We start from the raw sequence: 18671 nt of genomic DNA, 5'->3' as shown, positions 1-18671 counted from the left end.
TGACAACGGGCGCGTCTTTATTCGGACTCCGGACTTGAAAGGGATCTTACGTCTAAAAGCGATCCGGTCCGCTGCACAATGCGGCGAGGTGGGGACTGGGGGAGAGCGGAGGAGCCCGTTTTCTCATATTGTCCGCCGGTTTTTCTCGATTTCGATTCCTTTATCGGCCGCTCGCAGCCACGCACGTAGGGACCATCGACACAATTGAGACGTTCACGTTCCGTCTCGGGGCGGGAACGGCGGTGGGTGGTCGCACATCTGCAAAACTCGCATCTGCCTTCTGGGACGATCTATTAGCACCTTAAATCGCTCGATAAAGCGGTATCTTTTCGCTCCTCCCGAGTCAAAGTTGTGCTTTTTGCTTTCTAGCATTGTATATCGCGTCTATCTTTAACAGTTCTTCCCGTACTGTTTTTTTCCATTCCTTTACTATTTTTTTACAATTTTTCAATGCCAAATGATTATTTTAGATACAGGAAATGTAATATAAAATTATTAAAAACAAGGATCTTTTGCTTTCTTACCTATTTCTTCCTATTAGAATACACGTAATTTCAAAACTAGATGTTCGACATTTAACATTTTAGCATCAATAATGAAGAAAAGGAGATATTTACACACCTAATTCTATCGCATTGATGAACATAATGAACAATGAGTGGATCTTCTCGCGCCAAGTTTGAGAAATTTATAATCGATACATTGACATGATTCCAATCGATAATAAAGAAGTAAATGTTGGTAACGTAGGAAACTAAATTATCAACGACTGAACAGAGGGCATCTAGGTGAAATTTAACGACCGCTCGCGCTTGCGGTTCTACAACTTCTGCATTGTGCTCGCAGCATGCAGCAACACGTGTTTGTTAGTGCGCACGTCTTGTAAATATATGACAGGATAAATTTTCTCAAGCTCTCTATATGTTCCGAGAATGGCAAAGCTCAAGGCATATTACACGCTGTGTCCGCTCGTCGACCAGCAAAGTCTGGGCGTCGAGAAAGACAAGGAACCGGATTGTGCGATAGTGACCCTCGGCAACATAGTGATACGGTATAAGGTTAGAAACCAGAAGATATTACCTGGGTTCTAATCCAGTTGACGTTTCAAGTTCTCCAGTACTTCACTTTCTATCCTTTTCCTTCTTTCAAATAAAAAGGAGGAAAGAGAGGAAAGTGTTTTAAAACATTGAAACATCAACTGAACTACAGCCTTGATGTTACCTTGATGAACCACGGCATTTTGCTAATTATTTCCATAATTGAATGACTCGCGCGTACTTTCAGCTTCAAGACCTGAAGCAGATCAGCAGCTGGTCCAGCAAAGAGAAGCTGACGACGCAGGTAATCTACGACAGGTCCAAGCAGCGCTACGCCGCAGTCTTCAACGAGAGGAGGATACGGGTCTGGTTGGAGGAGGAGACGGACCTGAACAGTGTGAAGGGATACAAGTTCCAGTCTCCCCTTTACGCCATTCTACCGCGCGACGATGCACCACCAGTGCTGATCCAGCTGAACGGCGCCACAGCTTCCTTAGAGTGGGCGATCGAGAACAGGAAGACCTGGGCGAGCAAGGGCGTGATCAGGACTAACGAGAAGCTGTTGGGCTGTCAGCTGATACAGTTGAACGGAAAGACGAGCCTGTTCTGCCTGACAAAAGTGGAAGACGTTCATAACTGCGTGGTGTTCAGGTTGGAGGACGAAACCTGCCTGGAGAGAGCAGACACCGTCAGGAGGATAGAATTGAAGCGCAGGTCGGAGGACCTCGTGGGACACGCGGTAGTCCATTACAAGAATAACGCGTATTTGTTAACTTTATGTGAGTTTGATTTTTGTACCTTTATCCATTTCTTTGTATTCACGATATTAAAGTCATTTATTGGTTCCATTTCAGGGTCACACGGTAGATTGTACAGCCACTTCCTCACGGGAACGTCCACCGATCCGGAGTCCACTAGGCTGATCAGCGTGATCACCAATATAAACACGAGGTATCCTGCGGTCATAACGCACTTGAACGAGACAACCATAGCGGTCTACGGCGCCGACGTCACCGACGAAGGGGCGGTACTGATGATATACAACGTACAATTCAAATTGGTGCAGGCGGCACAGAAGCTGAAGCTCTACACGAACGACGCCAAGCTGTGGAAGGTGGAGGATAAGTTGCTGCTAGCCGCGAACAGGCATCTCGCGATCGCACCCTACCACCTTGCGCCGCAGCGGATATCCGCTATGCTCGGCTCCTCGTTGCGCTTCAAGAACGAGAGCAACGAGAAGGACGCGGACGACATCATGGTGATACAGGACGCGATGGTGGCTCAGTGGGACAAGGGCCGACCGCGCGCGAAGAACTCGTTAAGCCGAATACCCTCGAACATCGCGAAACAGATTCACGTCTACTTGAACGAAGGCTGGAGCGACGCAGCGATACAGGAGACGCTGATCCCGAGCTTGATGGAGTCTAAGGACATCGCGTCGATCTGCTGGTGCCTCGACACGTTCAAAGACCTGCCGGAGAAGTTGCTGGTGGACCTCCTGGCGTTCGCTCTGAAAAGTCCGGATAAGGTATTCGTGCCGGTGCAAAACGGTACGACCGACAGTATATCGAAAGCCAGCAGTCCCTACTCGAGGAACGCCTTCCTCGCGAAGGTACTCAGCATCGGCTACTCTGGCGTTTCTCTGCTACCGCATCTGAAAACCGGTCTGACGTTCGACGAGGTGCTTAAGCTACTGGAATATCTGATGGACAAACTGAGCGAGGAAACGGACTCGCTCGACGACAATCCGCAACCCAGCGACCACCAGCTGTACGAGTGGTCCTGCGTGCTCCTCGATTCTCACTACCAACACTACCTGCTGTCGCAAGACGCACACGTGCTGGAACTCTTTAATCAGCTGAACTCGATCTTGGAACAGCACGTAAGTACATCGGAAATGCCTCGCGCAATTCTGCTTTCTTCTTCCTTTCTTAATAGAGATCGTGATTCTTTTTCTCCAGTTTCAGTTCCTGCAAGATCTGGAGAACCTGAGGCCTATACTAGACAGAACCAACAATGGAAAACCGTTGCGATCCTCGTCAAGAACACACAATAAATTTTACTCTATAGAGGAAATAAAACTTTATTAAATTATAAAGCAGATGAGCGATAAATTCTCTTCCATCTGATATCGTCGTGAAGATGTTACACTTTTTTTATATTCACATGTTCTTCTACTTCATAATGTTTGACGTATGCGAGAAATTTTAATTGTAAGTTTTAGCATCGTGTTTCTCTCCGATCTAGTTTAATTCTCTCCAAGTTGTAGATAAATGAGACATCTGAGAGGCATTCAATTGTGCAAGCTACAGCGACGTTATTTTTTTATTGTATTGCAAGTAGATTTTACACTGGTAAAATGCTGACAAATCTCTAAATCTCGGACAAAAAGCTCGAAGACTGATGGTTTGGTGAAGGATACTACCCAGAAATATCGCATTATTTCAGTTCCTCGATGTACGGGACGGTGGCTAAATCGCCGATCGCGGCCATCGACAGCTTTCCGCCACCGATTTTCGCAGCCACCTGTACAACCACCGTAAAGAAAAAAAACATAAATTATACATACATGTACATACAAAACTCGAGCTCGCATAAATGGAATGATACTGTGATATCGAAAATAAAATCTACGCACCGATTTGACCTCTGACGCAGTTATTTTGTCCACTTCCTCAATAAATTTGGGCGTGTTGTACATTTTGCCCATGAAGAGCAACTGCACCCCCATGTTCTCCAGAGTCGCGGCGTCGTTGTCCGCGACGAACGCTATCTCCGCCTTCAGCAGGGCCTTACCGCGAGCGACGTCGGCATCCGAAAGCTGCGGCGATCTCAGGTATGCGGTAGCAGCTTTCGTTAGCTGAGAAACAAAATGCTTACATTTATTGATCGAGACAAATCTTTCTCGACTATTTAATTTATTATCGACTGAATTTATTTATTTATCGACTCAATTTATTCGCCTTGAAATTTATCGTTACGCATCGAAACCATCGAGACTTACGGAACCGGCGAGACTGGGCACCGTGGACAGAACGAAGCCGTACAGACTGGAGTCACTGTAAACGGCATTGTACGCCGAGATGGCGAACTGATCGGCACTCCCAGCGCTGGAGACCGCCTTGTGCAGCGGGGACACGCCGGCGCCCCACTTCACGCGGGGACCGGATCCAACCGCTCGCTGCAGTATGGCGCAAACGAGAGCATTCTTCCTGTCATTGAAACCTATAGCTTCAACAGCCACCGCCACGCTGGACAATTCGGAGGTGCGCTCCTTGCGCATCTCACCCCCGTGATACTTGGCGGCCTGCGCAGCTTTATCCTCCGTGCCTACTTTCAAGCTCGCAGCGAAGCTGGACAGGTCCGAGAGCGGTACACCAGTCGCCACGACCGCGCATCTCGAGCCGGTGAACCAGTTGTTAACAAAGTGCTGCAACTACAAGGAAGAAAAAAATTAATCTTTGGAAATTTTTTTCTGGAGATCCTGTCATTAGCTGTAAATAATGCGTGATGTAACGTACACTCTCCATGTTGAGCTTTCCGAGTTGCCTCTTCGGACAATACAGGGAGTAGCCCAGTCCGTCCTGGTAGGCTGCTTTGTGTAACAGTTCCATGAGACGAGTTGTCTCGGGTATCGTGGACAATTCGTAACGTAACCTGGGTATCTGATCGGACACCTCCCATGGCTTGAACAGCTGCTGCGTGGCAACTTGTTCCAGGACAGGCAGAGCCTTGTCTCTGTTACGACGCCAGCATATCAATATTAATAACTAGCCTAGTGTACAGATTCCTTCAGTAAAGAAATTACTTACAAATGATTCCTTGTAACCTGTAACGTGTAAGCGATGCTCTCACGGTCGGTAGTAGTGGTGATGGTACCACCGAGCTGCTGGATGGTGCTTATTATGCCAAAACTAGACGAGTTGCAGGTACCGAGACCAGTGGCAATACGAAGGTGGTGCACCAGGCCTTGAGTGTCGTAAGTTTCATTGCGTGAACCAGCTCTAGATATCAGGACAATTGTTAGATAAATGAGATATGTATATATTAATTTTGTATACAATTATTAAATCATATTATCTCTCTTCATACCTGAAAACAATTGAAACTTGAGTAACAGGATTATTATTGTCAACTGTAGCAACAGCTATCTTATTTGACAGTACTTGAGTCTCGGGAGCTGCTGCGCAAGAACGCTGTGCTGCTACGGCTGCTGCATAGTGCCTCACCTGTGACAGGTAAATGAGGATGCCTGTACAGTCTCATACCTGTGAGACACTCGTTGAAGAAACGTAATTATTGCAAGTTCTTATTGATTTAAATTTAATTAAGATTTAATTTCTTGTTAAACCGAGTAAAAATATTGTGCACTTAAACATGACAATAGGTATTCGTCTTTATCATATAATGCTCGTTTTTTGCCACTTTGTGCGACCACAAGATCGCCCAAGGGACGTTTAAAGAGCTGCAAGGTTAACACTTATTGTTCTCCAACGATTTACATAACACCTGTACAACAGGCGCAGTTAAAGACGAGCGATATGGTACTCGATATGGAAAAATGCATGATTGTTGATATGCGGTCATCGAGATTCGCCATACCGTAGGATTACGAAGGACAGGCGACCGTACAACGGAGCAGGCCATTTTTCGTGCTTCTCGTGCGAGCAGAAGAGCAGACCAGACAGATGTGGACGATCGACACGGCGCCATTAGCCGTGCTAGAAAACGCCGACCAATCGGAGCGCCCTACTCGCTGGCGCATGGTGTGAAATTTTCGCACGTCTAAAGTTTGTTAGAAAAGGTTATAAAGATAAAATAATATTTATTATATTATATCTAAAATTGGCATTCATGTAATTAATAAATAAAAAATATTATTCTAAATTATTTCGAAAAAATTCGATCATTGAATGTAAGTGCATCGGAGAACAAGTAGTCCTTGCTCCTCCACGCATGCGCGCGCTCTTTCAAATCAGAATTCAGAACGAGTCTCACACTCTCGTAGTTTCCTGCTGCCTTGAACGAGTTGCCCGTCGACGCTGCTTGTCTTCTTCAGTTAAATTTATATTTTTGTAGACGTATTCCGTTTTGTGTAACAGTAATCATAATTTGTTATCTCTTTTTAAACGTAATCGAGCATAAAAATGTACAAGTTTAAATGACGCGACATCGAGTGCGTATGTATGATGCGAATTTAATTTACGAGTGAGTGACAAAGTCGGTTTTTCATATTTGGTTATTATTCGAGGAACAAGTGCGAATACATGTAAAGAATTCTATTTACCGGTTATGGCAAAGTTCTTGGCGACGATTAAGGCGATAATTACGCGCTTGGTGTTCGCTTCGCACGGATTTATCGCAATCTGGCAAGTGACAACTTTCAAAAAGAATCCGTTCTTCTGGTATCTGAGTTGTCCTATCTTATTGCTTTTCTTCGAGGGTATTTTCACGCTCACGATAAAGGAAAATCAGGAGTGGAAATGGTACGTCAATCATCGACGATTTAATTCTTAATTATTTAATTTTATAAATACATACACAGAGATATAATGGAACCATTCGTATTTTGTGAATTTTTACCATAAAATATGAATGATTTTTAATATTGAAGTAATTTTAATATTGAATTGCGTTGATAAAATAATAATAAAAATAATAATAAAAAATAATACTAAAAATAAAATTAAAAAACTACATTTTATAGTTGCGAAAGCAAAATACATAAAAGAAGAGAGGATTTCATATTCTTATTTCCTCTTTCATTTCGGCATTATCTTCGCTTAATTTCAACAAGAGTCACATATAGAAAACATTATTATACTTAGGGATGACGTTGCGTTAGATACAGGATTGTCATCGCGAAGATTAGCGTAAAGGGTGCCTCGGAAAGGGTGTGTATGTTGTGAGACCGTCTCAGTTTGACAGACGGAAATTGAAGCATTAGTAACACGAGCGCGCCAGTAAGTTAGAATCCACTTTTGTTCGCAAGTCGAGGCAAAAATTATTGACATCTGTGAAAGCAAACCCGTGACCCGATTCCGTGATATCGCTTACCTGCAATCCATCGATCAATTTGGAGCTGACTGCTCCTGCATCTACAAGTATATTTTGAAGTATAGAATCCAAATATTCAATTTCTCTTGCCTTCGGCACCACAATATGTTTTTTATATTATTTTTTTAATATTATTAGGTGCACTCCCAGATAACCAGTGTGAACACAAGTTGCTTTCATGTTGCTAATAAAGATGTTAGCATCTTGCTACGCATCTATGTCGTCCATTGTGCTATTGTTTGCTAGCATTTGATGTCGGAAATGAAACATTTGCACGTTTTAAACATTATGCTAGCATTAAAATTAAATAGATGTTGACAATTAATGCTGACATAATGATAGCAACATATTTATATCTGTTAGCAAATTGAAAACATTATATGCTAACTTTTTGTTAGCAGTATGCTTATTTGATATGTTTGTTTTTTAGCTGAGCATTTGATTACGACAAAATGTTAACGTCATACTAGCTACTCAAATATTTAATTCATATTCCTAGCAAAGAACCAGCATTGATTGCTAACATCTTATTTTTATACGTTGCTTGGGCATACTTGGTTATCTGGGTAATTAATTCGGCATTTTTTTAAAGAAATTGAAATTTTATTTTCAAAGAAATAATAAACATGATCTTCGAAATATTCGTCATCATTTTTAATACTTTTTTCCATCTATGAGCTGACGAATCCTCTCTTAGAAAAAAAGAAAATTAACAAAAGCTCAATTTTTCTTCAAAGAGAGCGCTGAATTTGCGCACCTAGTACATCTCGATAGATTTGTCATTAATTAATTGCTAAAACTGTATTTGGTAATTGTAAATAATCATTTATAATTTGTAATTTACTGAAATTATTTGTATCTGTTTTCAGGTTCTGCCCGTCCGTATTTTTGTATCTCAGCAGCATAGTACCTGCAATTTGGCTGCTGGAACTGGACAAAGTGGACAGGCGGCTGAGACCTCACGAGTCGGACATTAACATATCCGAGAACTTTGATCTGTCCAATCTGGCAGCTGATGACTTGAAACATCTGGAGGAAGCATTAGGCGTGCGTGCAATCTTCTAAATTGTGAATTTCGAATAAATTTAGAAAAAATTAAATCCTAAATTTGAAATTTAAATTATTAAAACATGAGCATATTTCTACCAGATTTATGCGCTGAATCGATTTTCTTCAGGTCGATATTCGATTGCCGGACATAAAAATCTCTACGGAGACGTGGGTTACCCTAATCGAACAGTTCCTGATGTTGATCCTAATAATCGGCCGATGGATGTTGCCGAAAGGCGATTTGACTCGTGATCAACTGAGCCAGCTTCTGTTGGTGTACATTGGCACCGCGGCCGACATCATCGAGTTCTTCGACTCCTTTAAGGAAGACAGGATAGCGAGGGAACCCGTGCTCGTGTACCTGACTCTGGGCATCTGGGCGTGGTCCTTGATGCAATTCACGGTCGTGCTGACTGCTACGAAATCGAGAAAATCCCGATTATCGTCCTCTGTCAGCAGAAAGAAAGTTCGAACGCAGACCAGTTGCTGCAGCATCGACGTATGGGGAATCGCGCTGAACATGGTTCTTCAGGTACGCGCAGAAACAAATCAACAACAATGCAAAAATATATTTAAAAATACATTAAAAAATAACTCGCAAACGTTACAATAATTATAACGATAAAAGTTCATAGATATTTTCATATATATATTAAAATATATTAAATAAATATATTTTATAAATTTTTATAAAATACTTACTAATTATAAATAATTTTATACAATTTTTTCAAGTTTTATAAAATTATAAAGTTATAGAATTTTATAAAATTATTTTGATATAATTTAACATCTTGCAGGACGGACCGTTTCTAGCATTTCGCTTAATATTGATAATCCATTACCAAATAGTCAGTTATATGAATATATTCTTCACGTGTAAGAACACGTTGGTGATACTGCTGCAGTTGTATCGACTTTACGTGGTGCAGAGCGAAATCAAGAATAAACGGGTGCACAAGAAATACAACAAGATGGAGGTGTCGAATATCAGTATCATTTCTCGAGGCGACATGTACAAAGACGTGAGAATGAAGAGCTTTCGCGACAATAAGCACAAGCGACGACGTGATAAGGACGTAGAAGCGAATTACACCGAGAGTGAGGACTCGACAGAGGATATTGATAAATTCGATTCATCCCCGAAAAATATTGCTCGCTCTAAACGGTTGGTGTATCTTGATTATTCTCGATTATTATTTTCCCACAAGAAAATACAAATTTATTATAAATATCTCGAAATTAATTCTGAAAATTTTATATTAATATATTAATTAATTCTGCAAATTAATGTACGAATATATTTTTCTTTTCTTTGTTATTAAAAACGTACTATACAGGAAAACCCGTCAAGATACTGGATACTCGACGTCCAGCTCTCGTAATTCAGGCAAGCAGGACAAATTGCAGAAACGTGAGGGGAAGAAAAGATCGTCGCATAAGGAAGAAACACGACGTGGCGCTTCTGACGACGAAAGACGAAGCAAGAGAAGAGGAGACAGAAAGTCTTCCGAGAAAAGATCGACGAGGAATAAGAATGACGATGATTCCGGTAAAAGTTCGAATAGAAAATTTGATAGCGAGAATGACTCCTCCAGCGAAGAATTAACCGAGAGCAAGACTGCTAGTGAAAGCAGCGAATCAGAATCTGGTAGAAACAGGTAAATTTACAAGAATATTGTTAACGTAAAATAGCTGCAAAAAATTCGTATCTCCTATTTAAAAAATTAAATTTTATGAAATATTGTAAATAATCTACCATCCGCTTTTCTACAACAATTTGCAGCGCTCGTAAGTATGCGCACCGGAAACGAAAGCAAGACAGAGATTGACAGCGAAATGCGGGCATTGTGGCATTGCTATTTATTTATTCTGCGATTCTAGTCATTTGCATACTCTTTATACATGCTGGTATCAATGATGGCGTTGTACTAATAAGAAGAACAAAACACTTCTATCGTGTAAGTTAACATTAATATTTATAAAAATTAATTTATAAAACTGTTTAATATTTTTTTGGTAGAAAGAGTGAGAAACGAGTTCTTACTCGTTTATATTCATTAAACATAATCTACAGTTTTTAATTATCTGAAATCGTAAACACATGTATATCTAAAAGTGCCTTGATGCAAAAAATATTTGTAATTATCATTAATTATAAGTATATTAAAGACAAGTGGAAAAAGAATAGGAAAATAATGAAGAATCTTTTAATTTTTTGAATATAAGTGTGTACTTCTTTTAACAGACATGAGACATTATTAATCTAAAAAGTGCGATTTAAAAAAAATATATCTGCTCTAAATATATTTAATCTATTATATACGTTGTTCGTAATATCTATGTCTCTCTATGTACGTTAATTTTCTCGTATGTATTCCTGTGAAATAAAATGAACAGATGAGCGAAAAGACTTTACAAAGCTGCTTTACGAAACCAGTTTATTAGTAGAAATTTCTCAATAAGTGAACACAATTTTAAACACAACGATACACAATGCATCATACATACTAAACACAATATTACTGAACGAAAAAGATATTATCTAAAATGCTATTAAGTCTTTACACAATAGAATTATTCCAATTCTCTAGCCACTGAATGCTCTGCGTATTGTCTAGAGTATCGATATAGTTGGACAGATTGTCCTGATGTACTCCATTGGCGGCGCAGTATAAGAGCGCAGTATTCTCCAATAATTCCTGCAACGATTCTGTCTTTGAAGATTTAATTTCACCTTTAGAGCACTCTTTCGATTTTGCATCGACCATAATGATTTCTCGTTGCTCGGTTGTGTCTTTGCGAGATTCAATGGGTTTCTCTCTTGCGTAATCCGCAGCGCTCAAGTTCATCTGCTTAAGATCCTTCAAAAAAACCTGACGATTTTCCAGCGACGAGTCGTTCCAAGCCGTTCCAACTTGAGTGCTGGTGACTTGAGTGTCTTTAGTCTTCTCCGGCGTCGCGTGAAATTTCCACTTTCCCTGTGAAAAATCGAGAGCTGCACCTACGTTCGTTACAAAGCTCCGATTTCCTTCCGTCGTTGGCGGATCCGTTTGATTCCAAAGATTTTGCGGCAGACTTTTAATGCTCGAATTCATCAAATTCGCTCTCGAGCAGCAGATCGGATTCTGTATCGCAGACTTCTTTGACGCGCCTCTGTTGTATTCCGACAGGATCTTGGCGATCTCCGAGGTCTCGGTGGTGCACCATGCACGAGTCTTACCGGAACTCGTTGTGGGCACATCGAACTCTCGACTTTTCATCTCGTCAACGCTTCTGTTTTCGTTGTTCTCCTTTATAACTTGGACAATCTTCTTATTCTCCAGCTGGTTATTCATGAAGACCTTAGTCGAGTACTCTCGTGAATTTGTGACGTGTCTCTTCAAGCTATACAAATTGTGTCTGGGTTCCTCGCGACTCAGTGTCGGATCTGCATCTGCAAACATTAACTTCTTGTAGATCGATGACATTTCCATCAGCGTCTCATCGCCGATGGATGCGTCTTCCAACTTGACCGAGTTAACTACGTCCTTTGCTGCTACTGTGTAGTTCTCGCCGCTCCCTTTCGCCCTTTCTGCCGAGCTTCTTAGCAAGATCAGAGAGTTATTTGGTGAGCCTCGAAGGATCCGCTTCAAATCCATTTGTATCATTTTTCTACTCATGCATTTATCGGATTCGTAAGTTGAACAGATGCTCTTAGCATCATTCTCTACGATCAAACGCTGTACTTCCGGCACATACGTCGCTGAAGACGACGTAAAAGTCGAAGAGGGTTTGCTCGAGTTATTTACGATACTTTTATTTTGAGCGCTCTGTGCCATAGCAATAGCATAGGCTTCCAATAATTTTGCCTCTCCGGTAAATTTGCTAACGCTTTCTGAGGAACATGTGGCATTATCTTTAAAATTTGTCATCTCTTTCGCCGATTCTTTCACCGAGGAACTCGTGCTAGCTGCAGAAGTAGTCAGTCTCGTCGTTTTCTCTTCTACAGCTTGCCTACAGGTTGGTGTCATAATCTGCGAGCAGTAACCAAGCACGCAGTGAAGACTCCCATGCATGCACGTCTCGAAAGACTTGTTCTTCATGGAAAGATAGGTGCTCCATGCATCCTTGTCATTCAGCGGACGTTTACTTTTTAATTTCGTCTTCCCTTTGGGTTTTTTTTCGATCGATGAAAATCGCCGATCACGGTGCGGATCGACAGCGACCACCTCGATTTCTGGCTCGTCGATAATTTCGCAATAGGATAATCTATCAAGGCTGGTAAAATATCTTCCTAAATATTCCACTGCCAGACCAGCCTTTTAGAACAATAAATAAGTTTAAACTTAAAAATTATAAATATAACTTAAAAATTTTATATTATATAAAAAATACCTCTTGGAAAAATATAATCTTACTTGAGGATGATAGACCGGCCTCTCGTGCATTCCATGCACGGGCCACTCTTTCCATTCAGCCTCGTCTCTCTTGGTAGGTGCCTGATAAGTAGCACCCACGGTATACATTTTCCGGGTGACAGATCTGGTGTTCATATAAGGCGTTGCGGACGACCTCGTGCATTTGCCAGATTCATAACAAATCTCTCGCTTCTTATTCGCCAATAGTCGTTGTTTGGGCCGCGAAAAATCCTTATTGATGTTCTTCTTGGATACTCGCATGGGATTTCGTCTCACTTCAATTGCTTCGCGTCTAGAAAATAATATTGAACAAAAGCACTTTGAAATCTGTGTGATGCAAGTAAGAGAATCAATTCTAATCTTTAAAATCTGTGCTTATAAATTATGAAGTTTTGCTTTAAAATGGGATTTCCGATCAAGTTTGATTGAAAGGAAATTATTACTAATAAAAATTCCGTGTGAAGTACACAGATGTATCCAATAAGATATCTTAATTATATCAATATGTTACACATAAGCTCTTTTAATGCTAACGTTTTGTTCCTGACGACTCGAGAGATCCTCTTCGCTTTGGCACCTGCACAACTGGAAGTCGAATTGCTGCCACTGCTGTTTGTTTCCGTCAACTCTTTATAATCGCTGTTCTCCTTATTTCTTCTCTTCTCTTGCCTTATCACGACCGTATCTGGCGGCAGTTTTCGCAAGATATTCATGTTTTCATAATCCGCTGGCTTGCTCTGCAAATTTGAGTTACTGTACTCTGACATTTGTCCAAATTGCTGTCGCAGGGCCATTTTGGAGTCGCTATGGCTCAGCTCGATCACCCGACAATTTGCTACTGCATGGTCGGTCTCGTAGCGATTTCTCACTGCCTCTGGCTCCAGCAGGATCACCCCTGTTTTCCCATCAAATACTTTCCCTTGGATAGAGTCAATCGAAGTTGAACTTAAGAACAAATCATAGGGAACACATTTCGCATCGTCTTCTTCCCGATCTTTCCCCATTGAAGAATTGGTTGTCTTAGGAAAATCCTTAATATGGATTTCTTGAATTTCGAAGGAACGTTGCTCGCTGCAGTTCTTTGATGAAATCTCCATTAACCTGAATCATTAGAAAACTGTTTATATACTGTGTTTTTATCGAAATAAATATCCATGATAGAGAGAGAGAGAGAGGGAAAATTTAATTTTTTTACTGTTTACTATACTGTTACAAGTATTTTAACGTTATAAAAGTAAATAATTCTAAAGAGAATTACTATAGAACAAGTATTGAATTTAAAGTTTTAACTAAATTTTACTAGACTTTTTGCATCTAGAATAACAAATATTCGTTTGTAGACGTTTGTAGAAATTTGGAAGAAAACAGAGCTGAAATGTAAAATATAATATTAAAGGAGCAACTAAGAAAAAACCTATCTTATAATTATTATTCCTTGCGATTTTAATACACTTTTGACGAATACTTATTGATTTTATTGATTAACTTAATTTAGAGTTTTAACTAAATTGTACTAGACTTTTTGCACCTAGAATAACAAATACGTTTGTAGACGTTTGTAGAAGTTTGGAAGAAAACAGAGCTGAAATGTAAAATATAATATATATTAAAGGAGTAACTGAGAAAAGACCTACCTTATAATTATTAATCTTTACGATTTCACTATTATAATACGTCTTTGACGAATACTTATTGATTTTATTGACACTCTTTCTTCAGAGATCCTTTTACGAAAAGGAGAAATTCGTATTTTCTCGAATGCAGGATAACAAATTTCTGAGAAAGGAGCTCAAGTGTTTACTCAAAACTAGAGTTAACAATATCTAGATTGAACACGATAATCAAAAATTGGAGTATAGATATTATTAGGTACAATAAAAAGCACTTTTGATGCTGGCCGGACGCAGGAATGTTTCGTCAGAAATGAAGCACTTTGGTCGGCTGTCACGGTAGTGTCTTCTTTCAAATGTTTCACTACGTCGGTGCACATATGTGTAGATCGATTTGACCGCGAGAGACAGTTGAAAGCATTCGCGAGAACGTAGCGAGCATCAGATATATCAAAACGATGTTTCATTGTTCCGTTGAAGAACATTGAAATCAATGCGATACGTAAGATTGTTTCCATTTTACTCTAAAAGTTTTACAAAATATAGATTATGTAAAATTATCTTAATAATAATCGAAAGATTTGTTGATTTGTGACATATCTAATATAATATGAAAGTAGAGTAGGAGAGAAAGACTTCGAAGAATCGCTTTATTTATAGGGTTTATTTTATCTTATTAGCATTACAATTAAATAACTTTTCATACTTACCATGCAAATATTTAAGTGATATATTTTAATCTAATATAAACATTTTCTCCTAGGATAAAAATATAATACATTGTAGCTAAAAATATATAAATTTGTTGTAACAAATCTTTCTAATATTGAACGAACGTCGCGACGATGATCGCAGTCGATCACTTCTGGATGCATTGTTTATGGTTTTATGTGTATAAAATTAATAATTTACTGAATTTATTGAACGGGCTCAACCAACAATTTTTAAAATTTTTTAAAGATTTCCGTGAGATTTTCTCATTGATTATGCAAGTGTATAGTACGAAATAAAAACACAATAGTCTGTGATTGTTTCTGTGAGTAATATAATATTCCCTGTAATTATTGTTGTAAAGGATGAAAGACAGCCACAGTGTTCTCGAACAGCATCGATTTTATTCCAAAGCAAATACTAAATTGTTCTAGCTAGTTCCCTTTTACACGTAAATATCGAAAACAATATATCCATTGCTCGTATTGCACGTGAAACTGAAACTAAGATTGCGAAGAAGTCCTCAGCATTGTCTCCTTTTCTCTCCTTCTCTATTCCAGCGTGAAGATATTTACAAAGAAAAGAGAAATCGTCGCGTACATCTCGCATATTTCATCATGAGTGTTTAATTCATATTGTCAGTTGTTAACGCAAGGGTAGTAAGTACCGATCGCCGATTCGGGTTCACCCCCAGATTCTCCCAATTTATCCAGGACAAGCGTGCCGTCAAGTCTGCAATAATAATTACGACGCTTAATGACGATAAATTAATTTATCTCGATTCGTACGTAATTAAATTGCAAAAAATTTTATATAAATATTTATTTATAGACAATTCACTCCGTTAAGTAATTGCGGAAATTGGACATACCGCTTGTATTCCACTCGGCGCGTTCACCGTTTATCTCACCCCTAAGGCACCTCTCCACGTACGTCAACGGATCTAGCCTCGCCGCTAGGACCTCACGCAAAAGCGCGATATACGCTATGGCCAGGCGTAAAGTATCGATCTTCGAGAGCCTCTTCTCGTAAGGAAACGTTGGCACGTGGACCCGGAGCTCGTCGAAAGCCGAGTTGATGCTGCTAAAAATTGCAATCACACACTGACAATCCGCACGCTTATCTTGCGCGGAAAAAAAAAGATAGAAAACATGTTTTAGCATGTGTGAATTAATTTATTATTAAAAGTTGCTCGTACCAATCCTTCCATTCTCCTACTTGATTTCCGACTTTTACGCTTAAAAAACTCAATTTTCAAATTATTTAACTTCTATAGTAATTTCACAAATTATCTTTATAAAGTATATCTTTATAAAATACATGTTGAGAAAGGATTACTAATTATTACTGATCGTTTCTTTGACAATTTCTTACCTAAGCATGCGTTTTCTTTCACGGATATTAGCGGCGTGTCGTTGAATTCTATAAGGGCTGCCATTTGGATAATAACCCTCTTCCACGCCGTTCATTTCCGTATCATTATGATCTAGGAAAAGAAAGATTTCGTACAATTATGGTACACGTAATTTAATTAAATTTTAAATTATTGCGATTGGTAAATTACCTGGCGTTGAAACTGGCATATGATAATGCAAGGGTGAATGTGTATGTGGTGACGTGTGCGTGACATGTTGCGTGGATCTCGCTGCGTAAACGCATGAGGGTAATTCCGCCAAATCTTCCTCAGTGATGTCACCAGTAGGTCCTACGTAGTATTGATTACTGCAAAATTAAATGAAGACGCAAAATTACATGAAGATGAAATTCAATATTTTTTATCATTTATTTGCTACGCTCACAACCACGTAATTTTATTAATGAGTTCCATGACTATTATTATTATCAAACCTTCTCGATTTTAATTGAGAATAATAAAATACAAAAGCGAATGCCAAATTACATCTTATTCAGAGATTATATCATAATTATATAAAACTGAATATTTAATTTTATATTTGCAAAAGCTTAAATGAAAATTTAAATCGGATTTTTCACGTATTTCATTTTTCCAAGGAGAAGTATAGCTGAATAAAATGAAATGATACCTGGTGCAAGCCACGGTGGAGTCCGCGGGTCTCGAAGCGGTACCAACTCGATGGCGGATCCTCTGGCCCCTGTCCTCGAAGTCGTACGCAGGATGATGGTTCGCCATAACGCGTGCCCTCACGATTTCATCCGTCGTTAATATCTATTCTATATCACGAACCAACGAGCAATCCTCACTAAAGGTGGCTCAACTTTCGCAAGTTTTTTATATCTTTATATTTCTCCCGTCTGAGGAAAGTCAAAAATTCTTAAATTCGATGAAGAATAATCAACTTGTAGAGAATTCTACGTCAATTTCTTGCTCTCGATCTCCGGATTGATCTCACCGCGGTCTAATCGATCGATCGTATCAGGGGTGTCCGTACACAGAGTATCGCGGATTTGGACTATCGGCAATGTCCCTGGGGAGGCCGCCTTATATATGAAAAGCGGCGGGCTCGTGCGAGGGATGATCGATACCAACCCCTGGGCGGGTTTGCGGCCAATGGCGAGCCGGAACGCGTGTCGGATGCTATTATCAGACGCGCACGGGATTGGCGGGCAGACACTACGGCTAGGGCTTCGTCGGAGCGAACGAAACGACGGGGCGCACCCCCGCAGAGATTTTATTCGTCCCCACCTACCTACTGTGCTCGTCGTCGACGGGATGGACGCAGGGGTGGATTTATTCGTGCGGGATGGTGTGGGGAAAATGGGTAGCGAGGGATGGCGGGGCAGTTTTTCAATTTCGCCAAGCACGGTTGAAATATTGCGAACGTTCCTTTGATCGAGAGCGATTTTCTTTCGCGCTCCTTTGCCCGCCGCCGTTCCCTCTCTTTCTTCTTCTTCTTCTCACTCTCTTTCTCTGTCCATCGTTTCATCGATTCGCCATATTAATTCCTTAGACCATGATATTTTAGCTACTTATATGCCAGAAATGTAATATTATATCCTGTCGTTCCTTCTTCCAGGATCTAAACGTAAATGTTACATAAATATGCAACAAAATGTAATCGAAATGGATCTATAATATTAGCAATTCTGCTTTTTCTACTATGAAATTTCCGCTGGTGACAGCCTGAGAAAGCATCATCCAGGATGATGTCCGGGGAATAATGAAAGCGCGAGGTCGATTGGCGGTGGCGATATCTCTTTTAAGGGCGCGATTATTAGCCTTCCCAACGGTATGAATGGGCCAATATTCAAATGAGCCGTGTTTAGTGCACGCGCGACGAGAGAAGCGCGGCGGTGCAATTATGCGAGGTGTTAATACGATCACAATAGTGGTTCGCCGGGGTTGTACCGACCTACTACATGTAGATCAGACAAAGTTTTGTCCCCGCACCGAAACGAGTTCGAGAGAGAGAAGACAAACTGATCCGCGCGGTTGATCCTCGCCGAAGGCATCGCTGAATTATTATTGGCGGACCCATCGAGCAACGATATACATATAACTGGGATTAGGCTCTCGAACCTGTGAGAACACAGTCCTTATTATATGCAACCCTGTCGCCACTGGAGAGAAGGATCTTCCGACCACACGCTCGATCTGTATATTTTATCTCGAGACAGGAAATTGATCTGAAATTAATACAAAGGATTCGAATTGAAAGGAAAAGAAAGTGATCCATATATTTTGCTAATCATAGATAATTAATTTTAAATAAGAATTATTAATTATTCCATTTTTTAACGATTTTTTATTATAACTCTTACTTGCATTATGATATGAGGATATCGCAGGACGTTTGGCTGTATAGAACGAGAGAAGGATATTGGTT

The 18671-nt window shown here is 40.1% G+C and overlaps 4 protein-coding genes across 4 annotated transcripts; 2 read left to right on the top strand and 2 right to left on the bottom strand.

Moving 5' to 3' along the window:
- Positions 1-818: 818 nt before the first annotated feature.
- LOC105275731 lies at positions 819-3138 on the top strand. The gene is made up of 4 exons (XM_011332805.3): positions 819-1058; positions 1285-1816; positions 1892-2919; positions 2999-3138. The coding sequence occupies exons 1-4, from the start codon at positions 933-935 to the stop codon at positions 3125-3127; spliced, it is 1815 nt and encodes a 604-aa protein (XP_011331107.1). The 5' UTR covers positions 819-932; the 3' UTR covers positions 3128-3138.
- A 196-nt stretch (positions 3139-3334) lies between these two features.
- On the bottom strand, positions 3335-5792 carry LOC105275723 (cytochrome b-c1 complex subunit 2, mitochondrial). Its single transcript, XM_011332793.2, has 7 exons — positions 5640-5792; positions 5130-5266; positions 4850-5041; positions 4559-4775; positions 4042-4473; positions 3676-3897; positions 3335-3563 (listed from the first exon to the last, which is right to left on the bottom strand). Exons 1-7 carry the CDS (start codon positions 5748-5750, stop codon positions 3477-3479), a joined length of 1398 nt encoding a protein of 465 aa, XP_011331095.1. The 5' UTR covers positions 5751-5792; the 3' UTR covers positions 3335-3476.
- Positions 5793-5975: 183 nt separating this feature from the next.
- Positions 5976-10555, top strand: LOC105275718 (transmembrane protein 26). The gene is made up of 6 exons (XM_011332781.3): positions 5976-6523; positions 7964-8141; positions 8272-8676; positions 8945-9312; positions 9485-9805; positions 9931-10555. The coding sequence occupies exons 1-6, from the start codon at positions 6330-6332 to the stop codon at positions 9974-9976; spliced, it is 1512 nt and encodes a 503-aa protein (XP_011331083.1). The 5' UTR covers positions 5976-6329; the 3' UTR covers positions 9977-10555.
- A 13-nt stretch (positions 10556-10568) lies between these two features.
- LOC105275691 lies at positions 10569-17335 on the bottom strand. Its single transcript, XM_026969263.1, has 9 exons — positions 16911-17335; positions 16430-16587; positions 16240-16351; positions 15737-15948; positions 15494-15597; positions 13740-13750; positions 13079-13645; positions 12545-12836; positions 10569-12445 (listed from the first exon to the last, which is right to left on the bottom strand). The coding sequence occupies exons 1-9, from the start codon at positions 17015-17017 to the stop codon at positions 10709-10711; spliced, it is 3300 nt and encodes a 1099-aa protein (XP_026825064.1). The 5' UTR covers positions 17018-17335; the 3' UTR covers positions 10569-10708.
- Positions 17336-18671: the final 1336 nt, after the last annotated feature.

The sequence above is a fragment of the Ooceraea biroi genome, chromosome 4 (assembly GCF_003672135.1).
Source record: "Ooceraea biroi isolate clonal line C1 chromosome 4, Obir_v5.4, whole genome shotgun sequence".
NCBI lineage: Eukaryota > Metazoa > Arthropoda > Insecta > Hymenoptera > Formicidae > Ooceraea > Ooceraea biroi.
Note: the sequence above shows the minus strand (reverse complement) of the source record. Positions and strands in the feature narration are given on the sequence as shown.

Excerpts from the sequence above, each read along its gene's own strand:
- LOC105275731 (XM_011332805.3), top strand. The coding sequence starts at position 933 with ATGGCAAAGCTCAAGGCATATTACACGCTGTGTCCGCTCGTCGACCAG. Across the intron at positions 1,059-1,284 it reads ACATAGTGATACGGTATAAG|CTTCAAGACCTGAAGCAGAT; the intron begins GTTAGAAACCAG and ends GCGTACTTTCAG. Across the intron at positions 2,920-2,998 it reads ACTCGATCTTGGAACAGCAC|TTTCAGTTCCTGCAAGATCT; the intron begins GTAAGTACATCG and ends CTTTTTCTCCAG.
- LOC105275723 (XM_011332793.2), bottom strand. The coding sequence starts at position 5,750 with ATGGCGCCGTGTCGATCGTCCACATCTGTCTGGTCTGCTCTTCTGCTC. Across the intron at positions 5,042-5,129 it reads CAAGTTTCAATTGTTTTCAG|AGCTGGTTCACGCAATGAAA; the intron begins GTATGAAGAGAG and ends CCTGATATCTAG. Across the intron at positions 3,564-3,675 it reads CTGCGTCAGAGGTCAAATCG|GTGGCTGCGAAAATCGGTGG; the intron begins GTGCGTAGATTT and ends GTGGTTGTACAG.
- LOC105275718 (XM_011332781.3), top strand. The coding sequence starts at position 6,330 with ATGGCAAAGTTCTTGGCGACGATTAAGGCGATAATTACGCGCTTGGTG. Across the intron at positions 8,142-8,271 it reads ATCTGGAGGAAGCATTAGGC|GTCGATATTCGATTGCCGGA; the intron begins GTGCGTGCAATC and ends GATTTTCTTCAG. Across the intron at positions 9,806-9,930 it reads TCAGAATCTGGTAGAAACAG|CGCTCGTAAGTATGCGCACC; the intron begins GTAAATTTACAA and ends AACAATTTGCAG.
- LOC105275691 (XM_026969263.1), bottom strand. The coding sequence starts at position 17,017 with ATGGCGAACCATCATCCTGCGTACGACTTCGAGGACAGGGGCCAGAGG. Across the intron at positions 12,837-13,078 it reads CGAGTCGTCAGGAACAAAAC|ACGCGAAGCAATTGAAGTGA; the intron begins GTTAGCATTAAA and ends ATTATTTTCTAG. Across the intron at positions 12,446-12,544 it reads GGCCGGTCTATCATCCTCAA|GCTGGTCTGGCAGTGGAATA; the intron begins GTAAGATTATAT and ends TTGTTCTAAAAG.